We start from the raw sequence: 18804 nt of genomic DNA on the forward strand, positions 1-18804 counted from the left end.
GCCTTTTGCCTGCCAAGGTTTGCCCGTTTGAGGAGGGAGTCCCTCCACCCTTTTCACCCCTTCCCCTCACCTCCAGGCGCTTCACTTGGGTTTCCTGCTTGGGCAGGGGGCGGGGTTGGACTAGATGACCTCCAAGGTTCCTTTCAATCTCTGTTAATCTATTATTATCTACTATTATTCTGTGGGAGCTTCATCCCCAGAAGCTTTCAAAAAGATCCTGGACTACCATCTGTCAGAAACGGTGTAGGGACTCCTACTTGGGCAGGGGGTTGGACTAGATGACCTACAGGGTCCCTTCCCATTCTTGTTATTATTCTGTTATTCAGAAACGGTGGGAGCTTCATCCCTGGAGGCCTTCAAAGAAGAGAGTTGACTGCCAATCTGTCAGAAACGGTGTAGGGGTCTCCCACTTGGGTGGTGGGGTTGGACTAGATGACCTCCAAATTCCCTTCCAACTTTGATTATCTGTTATCCGTTATGTGTTATCAATTTCATTGAGGGCCTCATTAGGGTTATCACTTGAGACTTTGAAGAAGAGACTGGGCTGCCATCTGTCAGAAATGGTGTAGGGACTCCTGCTTGGGCAGGGGGTTGGACTAGATGACCTACAGGGTCCCTTCCCATTCTTGTTATTATTCTGTTATTCAGAAACGGTGGGAGCTTCATCATCCCTGGAGGCTTTCCAAGAAGAGAGTTGACTGCCAATCTGTCAGAAACGGTGTAGGGGGTCTGGATGGTGGGGTTGGACTAGATGACCTCCTAAGGTTCCTTTCAATCTCTGTTAATCTATTATTATCTACTATTATTCTGTGGGAGCTTCATCCCCAGAAGCTTTCAAAAAGATCCTGGACTGCCATCTGTCAGAAATGGTGTAGGGACTCCCGCTTGGGTGGTGGGGTTGGACTAAATGACCTACAAGGTCCCTTCCAACTCTGTTCATCTTGGCCGACTCTCTGAGGAACCCTCCCCAGATTTTTGACCCCCGCAAAGATGCATCAGAGATGCAGTTCTCAAAAGCTCTTCATTTTTATTTTTAATTTTTTCCCCTGGTTTGGACGGCTCGGCTTGTTTTCCTTTCCGACGCCCCCGAGAGCCTCCGTGTCCCGTCTGGCTCCCGGCTAATGATCAATGTAATGAACTCTAGCAGTGATCTAGGGGAGGTGGGGGCCTTGTTGCCACACGCAATTAATGTCCCCGACTGTTTCTGTCCGCCTCCGTCCCTTCCGCAGCGATTGGGATTCCGGCTTAACTAATGGCACGGCTACCCTGGACATAAATTGCCTCTGACGGGAGGTTTAATTCCGACAATTTAAAATCGCAGCAGCCCCTGGAGTTTGTTTATCGGGCTCTTCGGGTTTTCCTTTTCACGGTGGAAAAATAAAACACAGGGCCTCCCAGCGTTTATTTGCACGGGGTGGGGAGAGAGAGAAAGAGGGACACAGCATGGAGAATAGAAAATAGAAAATGGAATGGAATGGAATGGAATAGAATAGAATAGAATAGAATAGAATAGAATAGAATAGAATAGAATAGAATAGAATATGGAATGGAGAATAGAATAGAATAGAATATGGAATGGAGAATAGAATAAGAATAAAATGGAATGGAATGGAATAGAATAGAATAGAATAGAATAGAATAGAATAGAATAGAATAGAATAGAATAGAATTTAGAATTGAATTGAATTGAAGAATAGAATAGAACAGAACAGAACAGAATAGAATAGAATATGGAATGGAGAATAGAATAAGAATGGAATGGAATGGATTAGAATAGAATAGAATAGAATAGAATAGAATAGAATAGAATAGAATAGAATAGAATAGAATAGAAAATATGGAATACAATAGAATAGAATAGAAAATATGGAATAGAATAGAATAGAATAGAATAGAATAGAATAGAATAGAATAGAATATGGAATGGAGAATAGAATATGGAATGGAGAATAGAATAAGAATAAAATGGAATGGAATAGAATAGAATAGAATAGAATAGAATAGAATTTAGAATAGAATTTAGAATTGAATTGAATTGAATTGAATTGAAGAATAGAAGAGAACAGAACAGAACAGAACAGAACAGAATAGAATAGAATATGGAATGGAGAATAGAATAAGAATGGAATGGAATAGAATAGAATAGAATAGAATAGAATAGAATAGAATAGAATAGAATAGAATAGAATAGAATTCAGAAAAAATAGAATAGAATATAGAATAAAATAGAATAGAGAATAAAATAGATTAGAACAGAACAGAATAGAATAGAATATAGAATAGGGTAGGATTCAGAAAAAATAGAATAGAATAGAATATAGAATTGAATTGAATTAGAATAGGGTTCAGAAAGAAATAGAATAGAATATAAAATAAAATAGAATAGAATATAGAATAGAATAGAATAGAATAGAATATAGAATAGAATAGGATTCAGAAAAAATAAAATAGAATAGAATAGAATATAGAATAGAATTGAATTGAATTAGAATAGGATTCAGAAAGAAATAGAATAGAATATAAAATAGAATAGAATAGAATATAGAATAGAATAGAATATAAAAGAATATAGAATAGAATAGAATATAGAATATAGCTGGAAGGGGCCTTGGAGGTCGTCTAGTCCAGCCTCCTTATGGCATCTCAGGCACGGGACGGTCTCTGGACTCTTCTTAAAAACCTCCCCTGTTGATGGCTTCGGATTTAACGGGGAGGCTCAGAGGTGGAGGCTGCCACGCTCACCCTTGTGCGACTTTCTAACAAGCCGCAGGGAAGCCGGATTCCCTTAACTAAGCCTGGCGTGGTTTGCTTAACAACCGTGGCAAGAGAGGGTCACGAAACGGGGCTAAATTCCCTTAAGCGGCGTCTCGCTGAGCGACAGAAAGGTGGGCCTCCTTTTTGGGCCGTACCCCGAGGACTAGCCAGCCGCAGCGAACACACCCAAGAAGGACGTAGCCCTGAGGACGTCGTAGCCACGGAGCCCTCTTTTCTGGGGTGGGGAAACCCCCCCCCTCCCCAAAGCTTTCCCACTTAGCCCCCCCCACCCCCACCCCGGGAAGCCGGGAGTTATAGCCCCCCCATCGGAGGGAAGAAATAAACACCCCGATTTCCCTATAGATGCAGTTATTAGCGGCTCTAATCGTCGCAAAGGCGATAAAACAGCCCGGTGTTCGCGGGGAGATTTATACGGACACGGCCTGCAACATGGAGGGACGCCCGACCCCCCCCCTCCCCAATCTCGCGCATAACGGCGCATCCATGCTCAGGGCGATCAATACAGCTAGGAGCACCGGCACTTATAAATTTAGAGGCTTTAAGCTGGATTTTTTTTGGGGGGGGGGGAGTGGGGGGCTGCTGTTTACGCCTGGCTACAAATCAGGCCCCATGCGCCGAGGCTGGCTGGGCGCATACGGCAGCGTCCTCGTAAATCCAGAGGTGCCATGTGGCTGCTAAACTCCACTTTACCCAGGGACCACAGACCCATCGCTCAAGCCTGCCATCGCCTTAATGGGGCAGGTGGGAGGAGGAGGAGGAGGGAGAGCGGAGCTGTGCTGCCGAGGAGCAGTTGGGATGTTATCCCTGTTTAGGGGTTATTCAGGGCTGGGGGGTCTCTGGGGAGGTGGGATCCCTGGTTGAAGGAAGGGAGGGGGGTGGGATGCTGGGAAGGGGGAGAGGCCAATCTGAACAGGAAGAAAGAAGGAGAAAGAGAGAGGGGAGGGAGGGAGGGAGATGGGGTGATGGAGAGGGAGGGAGATGAGAAGGAAGGAAGGGAAACAGGAAGGAAAGGAAGGAAGGAGAAAGGGAGGGGGAGGGAGGGAAGGAAGGAAGGAGAGAAAGGGAAAAGAAGGAAAAGAAGGGTGGGAGGAAGAAAGGTGGGATGATGGAGAGGGAGGGAGGAAGATGAGAAGGAAGGAAGGGAAACAGGAAGGAAAGGAAGGAAGGAGAAAGGGATGGGAGGGAGGGAAGGAAGGAGAGAAAAGGAAAAGAAGGAAAAGAAGGGTGGGAGGAAGAAAGATGGGATGATGGAGAGGGAGGGAGGAAGATGAGAAGGAAGGAAGGGAAACAGGAAGGAAAGGAAGGAAGGAGAAAGGGATGGGAGGGAGGGAAGGAAGGAGAGAAAAGGAAAAGAAGGAAAAGAAGGGTGGGAGGAAGAAAGATGGGATGATGGAGAGGGAGGGAGGAAGATGCGAAGGAGGGAAGGGAAACAGGAAGGAAAGGAAGGAAGGAGAAAGGGAGGGGGAGGGAGGGAGGGAAGGAAGGAGAGAAAGGGAAAAGAAGGAAAAGAAGGGTGGGAGGAAGAAAGATGGGATGATGGAGAGGGAGGGAGGAAGATGCGAAGGAGGGAAGGGAAACAGGAAGGAAAGGAAGGAAGGAGAAAGGGAGGGGAGGGAGGGAGGGAAGGAAGGAGAGAAAGGGAAAAGAAGGAAAAGAAGGGTGGGGGAAGAAATGGGATGATGGAGAGGGAGGGAGGAAGATGAGAAGGAAGGGAAACAGGAAGGAAAGGAAGGAAGGAGAAAGGGAGGGGGAGGGAGGGAAGGAAGGAAGGAGAGAAAGGGAAAAGAAGGAAGAGAAGGGTGGGAGGAAGAAAGATGGGATGATGGAGAGGGAGGGAGGAAGATGAGAAGGAAGGAAGGGAAACAGGAAGGAAAGGAAGGAAGGAGAAAGGGAGGGAGGGATAGGGGAGGGAGGGAAGGGGGAGGAGGGAGAGAAAGGGAAAAGAAGGGTTTGGAATGAGAAAGATGGGATGATGGGGAGGGAGAGAGGAAGGAAGGAAGGGTTAGGGAGGGAATGAAGGAGAGAAAGGAAGGGTTGGAGGGAGGAAGGGAAATAAGAGGAAAGAAAGAAGGAAAATGAGAAAGGGGGAAAGAGGACAAGGAAGGAAGGGAAAGAAAGGGGAAAGGTGAAAGGAGGAAGAAAAAAAATGAAATGAAAAGAGGAGGAAGGAAGGGGTAGGGGAAGGAAGGAAGGAAGGAGAGGAAAAAGGAGAAGGAAGGGAAGGGTTGGAGGAAGGAAGGGAAAGAAGGAAAGAAGGATAATGAGAAAGGGGGAAAGAGGACAAGGAAGGAAAGGGAAGAAAGGAAAAAAGGGAAAGAAGGAAGACAATGAGAAAGTGAAAAGAGGAAAGGAAAGGAAAGGCCTGGTTATTTGAGGATGCCCTCTCTGATAGAAGGGGATTTCGGCAGCCCAAGGTTGAATTGTGGGGCCCTCGGCGCTATCTGGGCTCGGGGGTTTGGTTTGCACCCTTTTCCTTCTCCAAGGGAGGAACCTCACCAGTGGTGATGGGCGAGGAGTTGGCTCCCTCTTCATATCCAGTAGCTTCTCCTTCTGGTTTTGGGTGGGGCCACTTCCTTGATTAGGCTATTATTGTTGGTTAGTTGGATTGATTGTTTGTCTGGGGCTAATCTCTGTTTATCTGGATTGAAGCCGGTCTGTTTCCCCCTTGGGTTTTTTTAATTGTTCCTTTTGGATGCAGGTTGATGTGTCCACAGGACCACCTCTCAGGGTTGGCTGAGGAATTCTGGGAGTTGAAGTCCACAGGGCCTTTGCTGGCTGAGGAATTCTGGGAGTTGAAGTCCACAGGGCTTTGCTGGCTGAGGAATTCTGGGAGTTGAAGTCCACAGGGCTTTGCTGGCTGAGGAATTCTGGGAGTTGAAGTCCACAGGGCCTTTGCTGGCTGAGGAATTCTGGGAGTTGAAGTCCACAGGGCTTTTGCTGGCTGAGGAATTCTGGGAGTTGTGGCCTCTCCCCTCTGGAACGAGGCTGCCCCTGAGATGCATGGGGCTCCCCATCCCGATGTCGGTCTGCGAACCCCCCGAGAACTCCCCTTCCAGGCTTTGGGGGTCAGGGAGGGGGCTGGGGCTGTTGGGTGTTTGGTTTCTGTGTGTTAACCAGAGTCGTCATCTGTTTACGGTTTGGTAGATCGTTATTTTTATATTGCTTGTGTTGAGAGCTGCCTGGAGTCAGGCAAAAGAGTCCAGATTGAGAAATCAATCCGGCCCATCAATCAATACTATCGTGTCTCCCCTAGTCCTTGTTTTCATTAGATCAGACGTATCCAGTTCCTGCAAATGTGGAACAGAACAGAATATAGAATATAGAAAATAAAATATAGAAAATGGAAAATAAAATATAGAATATAATATGGAAATAGCAGAATAGAATGGGATGAGGAAGAGAAGAGAATAAGGAATAGAATAGAATTGAATAGAATTGAATAGAATTAGAAATGAATAGAATAGAATTAGGAATGAAATGAATAGAATATAGAATATAGAATAGAATATGGAAATAGCAGAATAGAATGGAATGAGGAAGAGAAGAGAAGAGAATAAGGAATAGAATAGAATAGAAATATATAATACAATAGAACAGAGCAACAAATAGAATAGAATTGAATAGAATTAGAAATGAATAGAATAGAATTAGGAATGAAATGAAATGAATAGAATATTAGAATATAGAATATGGAAATAACAGAATAGAATGGAATGTGAAAGAGAATGAGGAAGAGAAGAGAATAAGGAATAGAATAGAATAGAATAGAATTAGAAATGAACAGAACAGAATAACCTTCAGGGGCTTTGGAGAATAGCTTGACCCCAAGTTCTTTGGGGCGGCCCCTCAAATATCAGAACACTCTTTTGTTAGATAGGGCCCAGTGTTCAAATCCGACAAGACCTTTTTGGACCCTGAGCTCGTCTTCTGGGGCGTTGGCTAGTCCTGTCGGCTTGGCTGTCGTCTGCACATTTGATGAGTTCCCCCCTCCTCAAATTTGATGATGACGGGGGATTGAACCAAAGGGCTCGTGACGACCCCTCCGTCCGTCCATCGGGACCCGCTTGGTCTTCCTTGGCCTTGAGGGGACACCAGGCACCTCAAACGAAGGCCGCGGGGATGGTGGCATTTCCGAACACCGACTAACCCTTCTTACCTGGGCTTTCTTTTTTTAAAAAAAATTAATTTATTTATTCAACGTTTTAACATTTAAAAACAAATTTCCGCACTTTACAGCATTACTATAGCAGTGTTTACACTGTAAATATCTTCTATTAACGTGTTATACATCTCGGTATTTGATTCTTTTGTCATTCTAGACATTTTATACATATATACATTTTTATTTGCATTTATTTACACGAAAACCTTATTGTTTTATGGTTTTATAGTATTACATCAATCGTTTCGTACCAAACGTCCCATCTTTTATAATATTCTTCTTTATCCTTCAATAGTTTTGTTAATCTATCCATCTCTGCGCATTGAGATATCTTATTAATAATTATGGCTTCTGGGACCGGGGGGTCGTAGCCTGCTTCCAATTTTGGGTGAAAGAAATTCTGGCCACCGTTATGATATGGAGCATCAAATATTGGTATTTTCTGTGCATGTTAGGTTCTAACATTCCTAATAAGAAGATTTCTGGTTTAAATTTCACTCTCAGTTTTGTTATTTCCTCTAACCATGATCTAATTTTTGGCCATATCTCTGTGCATGAGGACACGTCCACCACCTATGGAAGTATGTTCCCCGATTATGATTGCACCTCCAACATTTGGGTGTCCTATTTGGACACATTTTACCTGGGCTTCCTTAAGAGTGATACCTGTTGCCCTTTATGCCGGCAAATACACACCTCTAATTTCTCCTCTTCCTTTTTGTCTGTGTCCCCAGTGAGGGAGACTCCGATTCGGAGCTGGAAGACCGCGTGGACGGAGTGAAATCGTGGCTGTCGAAAAACAAGGGCTCTTCCAAGTCGGTCTCCGAGGACGGAAGTTTGAAGAGTAGCAGGTTGGCCTGGCATGCTGGGGCATCCTTCCCATGGGGCGGGGGGGCAGGCTCTGGGCTTAGGGGGGCAGCCCTACGTGGCAGTAACCCACAGCAGAAGATTCCTCCTGTGGCGTTGTGTGTGTGAAAACAGTGAAAGGGAACGACAGGGTTGGAAGGGGCCTTGGAGATCTTCTAGTCTGACCCGCTGCTCAAGCAGGAGACTCTATACCAGATGGGTGTCCAGCCTTGGAACTTTAAGACTGGTGGACTTCGACTCCCAGAATCCCCCAGCCATCCAAACTCAGCCATCTTAAATCTTGTGGACTTCAACTCCCAGAATCCCCCAGACGTCCCCTAGGCTGACAAATAACATATAATCAGAGATTGGAAGGGACCTTGGAGGTCATCCAGCCCAACCCCACACCCAAGCAGGAGACCCTACACCATTTCTGACCGATGGCAGTCCAGTCTCTTCTTGAAAGCCTCCAGGGATGAAGCTCCCACAACTTCTAAAGGCAACTTTTGTTGCATGGGTTGATTGTTCTCACTGTCAAGGAAATTCCTCCTTATTTTCAGGTTGAATCTCTCCTTGTTCAGTTTCCATCCATTATTCTTTCTCTGGCCTTCAGGTGCCTTGGAGAATAGCTTGACCCCCCTCCTCCTCTCTGTGGCAGCCCCTCAAATATTGGAAGATGCTATCCTGTCTCTCCTGGTCCTTCTCTTCCCTGGACTAGCCAGGCCCAGTTCCTGCAACCGTCCATCGTATGTTTGAGCCTCCAGCCCTCTAATCATCCTGGTTGCTCTTCTCTGCACTTTTTCCAGAGTCTCAACATGTTTTTTATAGCGTGGTGACCAAAACTGGATGCAGGACTCTAGGTGTGGCCTTACTAAGGCTTTATAGAGTGGGATTAGTACCTCCCTTGATCTTGATTGTATCCCTCTGTTAATGCAACTTAGGATTGCATTGGCTTTTTTGGCTGCTGCTGCACAACATCGGCTCCTATTTAGCTGGTTGTTCACTAAGACTCCGAGATCCCCCTCCCAGTTATATGGGTGGGGCTCTCCTGCCCCCCCCCCTCAACAATTACCCTTAGGGGCCTCTTGATGGCAGGGGCCACTTCCTTGAGAAAAGGAACTGGCTACCTGGGGGCGGCAGGGGGGGGGTCTTCCCTAGCCCTTTTTAGAGATAGCCCCCTAATCCAGGGTGTGTGTGACCCAATCTGGGGTGGGGGAAAGCAAGACCACCCAGGGACATTCTGCAACCCCGTTTTTTCTCTGCCTTTTGGACTCTTCCTGGGTTCCAGCGGATGAGGATAAATCCAGTCGAGACAAAGCACCGGTTTGCTGGGCACGACATGTCACATCCTCTCCGCCCTCCCTCCTTTTATAACACCCCCCCCCTCCCTCTTTTCAGGCCACGGTCTGATCCCCGGCTCCTGCTGACCTTGCCCAAACCAGAAGAATATAGAATATAACTTTATTACGGCCTTAGACCAGCAGTAGACATCCCTATTTACAAGCTATATTAAAAAAATAAAAAAAACACTGACACATTAATAATACGTTCATAGTGGGATAAAAACATCCCTGTGAAGAAAATATGAGTGGTTTGTATGAGCGGAGAGCCAATAAATAGGTGTGTAAATATCATTTTCCGAAGATTGTTCTATCTCCAAAGATTGTCACAAATTGACCGCTATAATTCGGTCACCCATTTTTTTTTCTAGTAGGCATTGTTGCAGCAACACCTTTGCCAAACCAGATATCAGTATCTCCATCGATGTCTCCCCCTCCCCATATATCCAACACCCACCCACCCACCCTTGTCCTCTGGTAGTGACCAGCAGCCAGACGGGCTATTTATAGGAAACCAAACACCACCACCCCCTGTTGCCATAGCAACCCGCCGCAGGGAGGCATGGCTGTCTCACGCTGTTGGCACGGAGTGGCATCCCTGCACCAACTTCCAAGCCGGTGCCTGTTATTTGGGGAAGGGGCAGCCGGCGGAGTTTCCCCCCCCTTACACCTCCTCGGGCTACACTGCAATGCCCACCTGAGTGACCAGGCACCATGCCAGTCCAGTTTCTGTCTGCTTCATGGGAAGAGATGGGTTCCCCCTTTGGTTTTGAGGGGGGGGGGGCGTGTTTAGGCATCAGCCCCCTCCCCTTTTTTTAAATTCTGTGCAGACAATCCCTGCCCCCGCCAGGAAAACTCGAAGATGTCTGTCAACCTGTCTGTCAGCGTTCCAGCAACCCTCCGCTCCATCCAATAGCTGCGAGACGGACATCTTCTTAAAAAGTTCTTTTATTAAATTTTGGACAGTAAACTGGCACAACTGGGGAATCCCGAATGTGAAAGTTCCAGGTTTCCTTGCAATAAGTAAAAAAAAAACTACAAATCCACCCCCTGCCACCCATCATCGCATCACATGGTTCAATCACCGTCCGTCCTAACACGAGGCGTCCTCTCACCCAGGTGCAGAAATAACATGACCTTGAATTAGAAAAAAGAATGTTGTTATGTCTGACTCCATACGCTCCCAGAAATTCCCCCCTCCCACTCTTCCCAGTGTGATGACCCAAAGGGGCATGGCACAAAAATAACAAAGTCACCAAAGTAGAATAAATTCCCTTTCATGCCTCCAACTTGGCCCCCAATGTCCAATTATCCTCGGTGGGAGATCAAACTCTTCCAAAAAGCGGTCTACAAAGGGAAGAAATGCAGTCCGAACCCAAAATACAGATAAAGTAGAAATAAAAAAAAAACCGAACAGGAACCATGCTGAAGTAATTAACACAACAGACCAGGTTAATAACTTGTAGACTTCCAAAAGATAATGAGGCACACACACTGTTGGGAGGACACCAAAACCCAGATAAGCCTCGACAAAGATAATGCACGCTTTGCTTCCAGCAACTTTGCCATGCACAGTTTGCCCAGCCTTCCCAGCTGCAGCCCATGAAAGGGGATCAGGGCCCTTTCCTCCCCCGTAAACCATGTTGCTCCCTTATCCTCTCCTCCCTGCGTGCCCTAGGATGCAGAAGGGGTGGGCCTGGGTCTTCCTCTGAATGCCCAGCCGGACGGTGCCCTTCCCCAGTTTCCTCCACAGCCACGGGAGCCACACTCCCACTCCCTGTCAGCTGCTCAATCTCCCCCTCAGAATCAGATTCCAACTGGCGCATGAATCCCAGGCTCAAAATGTGGCAGCGTGGGAGCATCTGGTCTCAATATGGCTTCCAAAGCTGACAATATCCTCATGACCTGTATGAAGCCGATCCTGAGACACGTAATTTACTATCACCTATGACCCTGTTTCCTCCCATCCCTCCGGGTATGTCATAAATCATATTCTCCAACCCAATATTCCCTCATAGCTGAGAGTCATCAATCATGTTCTCCAATTAGGGATTTTCCCGGACAGAAATTCCGGTAGCTTAGTTACAATCTTTGCAAGATAAGAGTGGAATGCGCTTTCGGTTTTAAACCGCCACACTGCTCCTTCAAATTTCTTCCCTCCCCCCGCTTTTCATGGCAACTCTAAAACAGGCATAGAATCCTGACAATTATCCTCTTACAGGCAGTCCTCGACTTACGACATTCATATAGTTGCAACGGCCTGGGGAAAAAAAAGAGATTTACAAGCCGTTTTTCACACTTAACGACCATCACGGCGTCCCCATCATTAACATGATTAAAACTTCCATGCTTGGGGCAACTGACTCCTATTTTACGACTGTTGCCATGCCCCCGGTGGTCACGTGATTCCCCCCTCCCGACACTTTGAACGACCACATGACTCACTTTAACGGTGGTGATTCGCTTAACAATGGTCGCCAGCAAGATCGCCAACTGGGGCAAAACTCAACTTAAACGACGGAGTTTTAAAAAAAGAGTTGGAAGGGACCTTGGAGGTCTTCTAGCCCAACCCCCTGCTTGAGTGGTGTGTGTGTGGGGGGGGGTTAACCCTATAGTCGTTCTGTCTGGCTCAGCTGCAGAAATCTGGTGGTCGTTAAGTTGAGGACCACCTGTAATTGGCTTGATTTGTCCCTCCGCACACACGTGCAACCTTCGGCTGTGGGAAATCGTGGTCTCTCTCCCCCCCTTCCTTTCGGGCCCCGCTGGGAGGATCGATTGCTCTGTGCCGCCCGACGCTTCCCAGGTAGTTGACAACAAAACAAATTGAAATCGATGGCGGAAGGTGGGGGGGGGCTTCCCTCCCTCTCCCCCCTTCCCCTTTCCTTAAACAAAACCCAACAGGAATCCAGGAGCGCGGCTGGCACAAAATAACGGCACCGCTTCACGGGTCTTTTTCAAGAATCAGCCTCTGGGCCCCCAACAATCTGGGTCCTCATTTTACCGGCCTCGGAAGGACAGAAGGCTGAGTCAACGTTGAACTGGTCAAGATCGAACTTTCTGGCTGTGGGCAGAATCGACCTGAAATAGTACACGCTAACCACTGTGCCACTACAGCTTCCTTCCTTCTCCTCATTTCCCTTCCTTCCTTCCTTCCTTCCTTCCTTCCTTCCTTCCTTCCTTCCTTCCTTCCTTCCTTCCTTCCTTCCTTCCTTCCTTCCTCCTTCCTTCCTTCCTTCCTTCCTTCCTTCCTTCCTTCCTTCTTCCTTCCTTCCTTCTTTCCTTCATTTGTTCTTTCTTTCTTGCTTGCTTGCTTTCTCTTTCTCTCTCCCTCCCTCCCTCCCTCCCTAGCACTTAGACTTATATACCACTTCACAGTGCTTCTCTAAGCAGTTTACAGAGTCAGCCTCTTGTCCCCAACAATCTGGGTCCTCATTTTACCAACCTCGGAAGGACAGAAGGCTGAGTCAACGTTGAACTGGTCAGGATTGAACTTTCTGGCTGTGGGCAGAATCGACCTGAAATAGTACACGCTAACCACTGTGCCATGTACAGCTTGCTTCCTTCTCCTCATTTTCCTTCCTTCCTTCCTTCCTTCCTTCCTTCCTTCCTTCCTTCCTTCCTTCCTTCCTTCCTTCCTTCCTTCCTTCCTTCCTTCCTTCCTTCCTCTTGCCCCCAACAATCTGGGACCTCATTTTGCCAATCTCAGAAAGATGACAGTCTGAGTCAACCTCGAGCCGGTCAGGATCGAACTTTCTGGCCGTGGGCAGGGTCAGCCTGCAGTCCTGTATTCCTAACCACTGCACCACCAACGCCCTTGTTGACCTCCAGTTAACCATTTCTCTCTCTGTCTCTCTCTCCTCCTGCTCTCTTCTCCCCGCTGCGGTCGCCTCCTGCCTGGGTCAGACCCGCCGTGGACACGGCTGGCAAGGAGGCTAAGAATGGGGAGGACAGGCCGGCGTCCGTCATGAGCTCGCTGAGCTATCGCAAGCGCGCCAACCTCAAGGACTCCATTGGAGGGAAAGGGGACGAGGAGAGCCTCTTCTCCGCCCTGAGTGAGCGCCCGGACTCACCGGACCGCTCCTTCCGCAAGGCCACCCGTGCCTCAACGGCTGGCGGCTCGGACGAGAGTAGCTCCCTTGCCTCTTGGAAGAAGCCGCTTGGCGGAGGCCTGGACGAGCTCAGCGAGAGGGGCTCGGTCCTCTCCGAGACCAGCAGCCGCCTCCCAAAAGGGCTGGAGAAGCGCTGGTCCACCTCGGCTGCCGAATTCGATCGGACCTCGGTCCTCTCGGCCACGGTCAGTCAGAGTGGAGCCTCCTGGGCGGGCCTGGAAGATGACACCCGCTCGTCACTCAGCTTGGCCCTCTCAAGCCCCGGGAGCTCCCGGCGTAGCGCTTCTCGTTTGGACGACCTCGTCCCGTCCTACGGCCGCCCGGGCTCCCGGATCTCTTTGAGCCGTTCCCAGCTGGATGATACAGCCAGCCTGGCCCCGAGCGACTCCCGCTCCCTCTGCAGCCAACACTCGGCCGCGCGCAGCCTCTCGGTGCCTCCTCGGCCTCGGACGTCCGCCACAGATGATCTGCGCCTCAACGAAGCGGACATCCGGCCGGTCGGCCATCGGAGCTACCTCGACCCAGATCTGGAGGCCGCGATCAGCGAGGTGCTAAACTACAAGCCTGTCAAATTCAGACGCTCCAGCCAGGACCCCGACTCAGATGAAGATGACCGCAGGAGTGTCCACAGTGCCAGGAGCACCACTCTGCTGGAGACCACCGAACACCCGGCCAGCAGCCTCCGCCGGTCAGCCTCGGCTTTGGACTTCTACAGGCCTGATCAGAAAACGAAGGGTAGGAGAAGCCGGAAGCGGAGTTCGTCCAGCGACTCCTCCTCCTCCTCTTGCTCCTCTTCCTCCTCTCCCGAACGGCAGCGAAAGACCTCCAAAAAGCGTGCCAAGAAGTCCAAGAAGAAGTCCAAGAAGAAGAAGCAGCAGAGGTCCCACTCTGGTTCATCTTCAGAGTCTTCGTCCAGTTCCACCGTCTCGTACCGCAGCGACTCCAGCATCAAGAAGGGCCCGAAACGTTCCGATGGGGAGAACGGCGGTGTCCCCAGAGAGGGTGGGGGTCCCGAGGCCGGGAAGTCCACCAAGCAGCTGAAGAAGGAGGAGAAGAAACGGAAGAAGCAAGTGGACAGCCTGATGATGAAGTACTTGTATCGGCCGGAGAGCGACTAAAGGCAGGTGGTAGCATGGAGTGTGCCGAGGTTGAGCATGGTTTTCCTGACTAATGTGGGCAGCGGACGGGTTGGGAAGGAGCTTTGGATTGCTGTTCCAGTGGTTTTCGGCATGGGGGGGGGGGTTGGCTCTGGACACTTGGGACCCTTTGTGGTTTGGGGACTGACCTCCAGCATGGAATGTGTGTCTCCAGGAACTAACCCTGTCCTCGTGGGTTCTCACTTTGACCTCCCCGTACACCTCTGTCCGTCTTCGTGTCTGTGATGACCCAAAGGGCCATGGCACAAAGGCAACCCAGTCACATAAGCAAGAAGAGTCCCTTTGGTACCTCCAACTTTGCCCCCAATGTCCAGGTGACCTTTGGCCGGAGAAAAAAGTCTCCCAGGAACAGCCTTTAAGTGGAGGAAGTTCAGTCCGAAAACAAAGTACATACAAACTATAAATAAAAACCAACACAACCCACAAGCTGCAGCAATTAACTGGACAGGGCAGGAGAAGGAATTGCAGACTTTGAAAGTCCAACAAAACACACACAGTTGGGAAGACGCCGGGAACCCAGATAAGTCACAACAATACAAGATAAATTCATGTTTGCTCCCAACAGCTTGCTGAGTGCAGCTTCCCTTTTTAAACACTGTGTTCCCAGCTGCGGCTGATGAAGGGAATCAGGGCCCTTTCCTCCCCCATAAGCCACACAATCGACGTTGCTCTCTTCTCCGTTCCTGTTGGCCCTAGGATGAAGAGGGGGTGGGCCTGAATCTCCCTCTGAACTCCCTCTCCCTTGTTCTACCTCTCCCCTGCTCTGCCCAGCCGGACTTTGCCCTTCCCCAGTTTCCTCCACAGCCAACGGAGCCACACTCCCACTTCCTGTCCGCTGTTCGTCTTCCTCTTCGGATTCCGACTCCAACAGGGATATGACAGTGTCAGAAGCACCCGCACAGCTACTTCTGGGTTGCAAGGATGGGCCAACACCGTTGGCTGATTGCGTCCGTGTGGTTTGAGGAGGAGGATGGCGACTGCTGTCGGGTAGCGGAGACAATCTTCACGGTCCTCTAATTTTGGGTGGTGGTGGAAGTGTGTGAAGACCAGTCCTGCAGAACCTGGGCCCGATGGCCTCCTTGTGGCCTACACAGAAGGTTGGCAGCTTCCAAAATTTGTGGGGGCAAGAGAAGATGCTCCCTTCCTTATCCTCTGCCAGCATCTTCCTCGGAAGAACACGGTTGTATCCTGAAGAAGAGAAGACCTTGAGGAACTGCTACCTTCTCAGACGCCTTCAAGAATTGAGTGCCTTTATTCCGTAGGCCAGGTTTTGTCAACCTTGTCCACTTGAAGAGGGGTGGACTTCAACTCCCAGAATTCCATGATAGCTGGGGGATTCTGGGATTTGAAATCCACCCATCTTAAAGCCTGCTGGCTGGGGGATTCTGGGAGTGGAAGTTCACACCTCTTAAAGCCTGCTGGATGGGGGATTCTGGGAGAGGAAGCCCACCCCTCTTCAAGTGGACAAGATTGAGACACATTGCCTCAGATACTTAATGGGCCTACACCAGTGGCGACAAACCTTTTTCAGCTCACGTGCCAACACCCAGAAGGCAATGCCCACACCCCTTGCACATGTGCACTCAACCCCCCACCGCGTGCTGCGCATGCATGCGCAACCCCCATGCGCCATGCACCTGCACATGTGCACGTGATCGCCCCACCGCGCACCTCTGCACATGCGCCTGCGATCACCTTTGCCTGCCATCCATCTGCGCGTGCGCACACGATCCCCTGTGTGCCGTGCATCTCTGCGCATAAGTGTGCGACCCCTCGGTGCGCTCTGTGTGTCTCTGCACAGGCGTTCATGTCTCAAGCGCCCTCTTGCCCTCCTGCGCATGCGCGCACCGGATACCTGACTAATCAGCCGGGCGGTGGCGGCGTGCGCACATGTGCAGTGGGGCTCTTCCTGGCGAGCTCTCACGTGCCAGCCGAAGTGCCTCAGCGTTCCACTTCCGGCATGCGTGCCACAGGTTCACCAACAGGGAACCAACACCATTCCTCCGCACATAGGCACCCTCTCTTTTATTTGAGAGATGGGTCTGTATATATATATGGATCTTTGGTTATTTGGGTTTTCTCCCGCGTAAGATTGGAAGTATCTAGGCAACGTTTCGATGAAGTCTCATTCATCATCTTCAGGCTTGTGTCTTCCGCTCTGTGCTTCTCAGAGTGATGTGAGCTTGCAGCTGCTTCTTCCTTTTTCCTGCTAGTGGGGGTGTGACTTGATTGGGTGGGGGCTTGGCTGTGTTCTGATTGGGTGGGGGGTGTTCTCATTGGTTGGGGGTTTGGCTGTGTTCTGATTGGTTGGGGGTTGGCCATGTTCTGATTGGCTGGAGGTGTGTTCAGCTGCAAGCTCACATCACTCTGAAAAGCACAGAGCCGAAGACACAAGCCTGAAGATGATGAATGAGACTTCATCGAAACGTTGCCTAGATACTTCCAATCTTACGCGGGAGAAAACCCGAATAACCAAAGATCCACATACAAATACCCGCCGTTCTTCGGTTCTGCATCGTCCTGTCTCCCTGGCCCAGAAAAGACATTGGTTGGTCGCGCTGGTTAGGACTGCAAAGCAGAACCTCACCCGACCTGCCCATATCTAGGCCGCAATTCAACCGGGGAGTCTCTCCTTGAGGGGAGAGTCCCAGTCTGGTCCGAAGTGTCTACATCAAAGGCCTCCTAAGATGGTCACGAGAAGAAGACACGGACTTGCAACTCTGGAAGGGTCTCCCGCTCTGCCAGGGTGGTCTGGAAACGCTCCGCTACCTTCCCAGGAAAGGAGCTGTGAACAGAGGCAGCATTCAAATATTTTAACAACTGCTTCTCGGCCTTAACGACCGGCTGTGTCGGCGTGTCTAGATGGTCGTGTGACTGGGTAGCCATGAGCAAACTCGACCTCACTCACTTAATATGAGCCCGCAGCCAGTGGTGGGATTCAGCTGGTTTGCACCGGTTCAACACAACCGGTCGCTATAACTTTGTGTGCAAAATTTGGCGAACCGGCTGAGGAGCGTGCCTGGCCTCGCCCAGCTTCTCCTTGCCCCTCCCAGCCCCATCTTGTCCCCCCCCCTCCCGGCCACTCCTTGTAACCTTGGGTGGCCGGGCAGCAGGGCCAAGGCAGGGCCAGGCATGGCGAGGTAGCCGGTTCGCCAAACTGCACAAAAACTTGGCTACCGGTTCTGGTGAACCGGTGTGAACTGGCTGAATCCCACCACTGGCTGTGGGCTCCCCTCTTCTGGTCTACTTTTCCACCCACCCCATTTTTCGTCTTTCGCCGTGCAACCGCCAGCGAGCCTCCACGAACAAATGCCTGCATAGCTTGGCAAGAGCCGAAAACGCACAACATTTGGCAGCTGTTCCGTCTTGCAGTGGGAGCTCTTTGTTTGCCCACCTCGGAGACGTCTCTCCCCCCCCCCCAGCTAGCGTTTAGCGGCGGCAGGGAGTGGGGGGAGGGAGGCAGTTGTGGCAATCCCCCCCCTCCTCTTCCCCAGTCCCTTCCGCATGCTCACCCAAATTATTTGTGAACGAAATCGTTTCCGACAGCTTCGAAGGCGAGAATGATCCGGAAAAGGGGAAGAAAGGACCTGTGGTGGGGTTTTTTTGTGTGCGTTTCAGGGTGTGTGTGTGTGTGTGTGTGTGTCTCCCTCTGTTTGTGCATGTGCGTGTGTGTGTGTTTGCACGGGCTTTCTCCCACCCTCCTTTGGAAAGCAATTTCTTTTTAAAATGTTCAATTGGCGGCGCAGCCTCCTGCAGCTGGGAGAATGGGCTGTGCTTTAGATTTCTTAATGCACTTAATGCTCCAGCTGATATAACAGAAATGGAGCCGGGAAGAGTGGAATTGGGTTTGGGCAAATGGGGAGGGGGGAGGAGGGGGAAGGGGGGGGAGAGAGAGGAGGGAGGGGATCTCCAAGCTCAGGGGTGCGTGCCAGGGCTGGGAGAAATACAGAGCTGGAAGAAAAGAACGGAGAAAAAATTCTGGGTTTGGGGTACGGGTGTACAGCCCACTCTGCCTTATTTTCTACACCCACCTCCCCACTCCGAAAGCCCCCCACTATTTTGGCATATTGCGCATGGGACTGGTTGTAAGAGGGCCCCAGAAGACGCGCGCTGAGGTAGCCCGTTGGCCTCTTCCTTAGTCTGGCATGACCTTCGGGAGTAGCCAGCTGGAGACAGAATAAGAGAGTTGGAAGGGACCTTGGAGGTCTTCTAGTCCAACCCCTGCTCAGTCCCTAGACAAATGGCTGCCCAGTCTCTTCTTAAAAGCCTCCAGCCATGGAGCAACTACAACTCCTGGTGGCAAAGCTGTTCCACTGGTTCATTATTCTCACTCTCAGGAAATTCCTCCTTACTTTCCATCCGTTGCTTCTTGTCCTGTCTTCAAGGCATCCTCCTCCTCCTCCTCCTCCTCCCCT

The 18804-nt window shown here is 50.0% G+C and overlaps 1 protein-coding gene and 1 long non-coding RNA gene across 2 annotated transcripts in view; one reads left to right on the top strand and one right to left on the bottom strand.

Annotated features, from left to right (window-relative positions):
• Positions 1-14383, top strand: part of MYO18A (myosin XVIIIA) — a 222074-nt gene extending 207691 nt beyond the window's left edge. Inside the window, 2 exon segments of the mRNA XM_087955982.1 lie at positions 7672-7788; positions 13027-14383. Of these exon segments, the coding sequence (XP_087812108.1) occupies positions 7672-7788; positions 13027-14350 (1441 nt within the window). The 3' untranslated portion in view covers positions 14351-14383.
• LOC148132658 (uncharacterized) overlaps positions 1-18804 on the bottom strand; it is a 335548-nt gene that overhangs the window by 151260 nt on the left and 165484 nt on the right. The gene's annotated exons all lie outside the window — the stretch shown is intronic.

Source organism: Notechis scutatus, chromosome 1 (genome assembly GCF_049901735.1).
Source record: "Notechis scutatus isolate UNSWTSFEM ecotype Mainland chromosome 1, rNotScu1.2, whole genome shotgun sequence".
NCBI classification, from domain to species: domain Eukaryota; kingdom Metazoa; phylum Chordata; class Lepidosauria; order Squamata; family Elapidae; genus Notechis; species Notechis scutatus.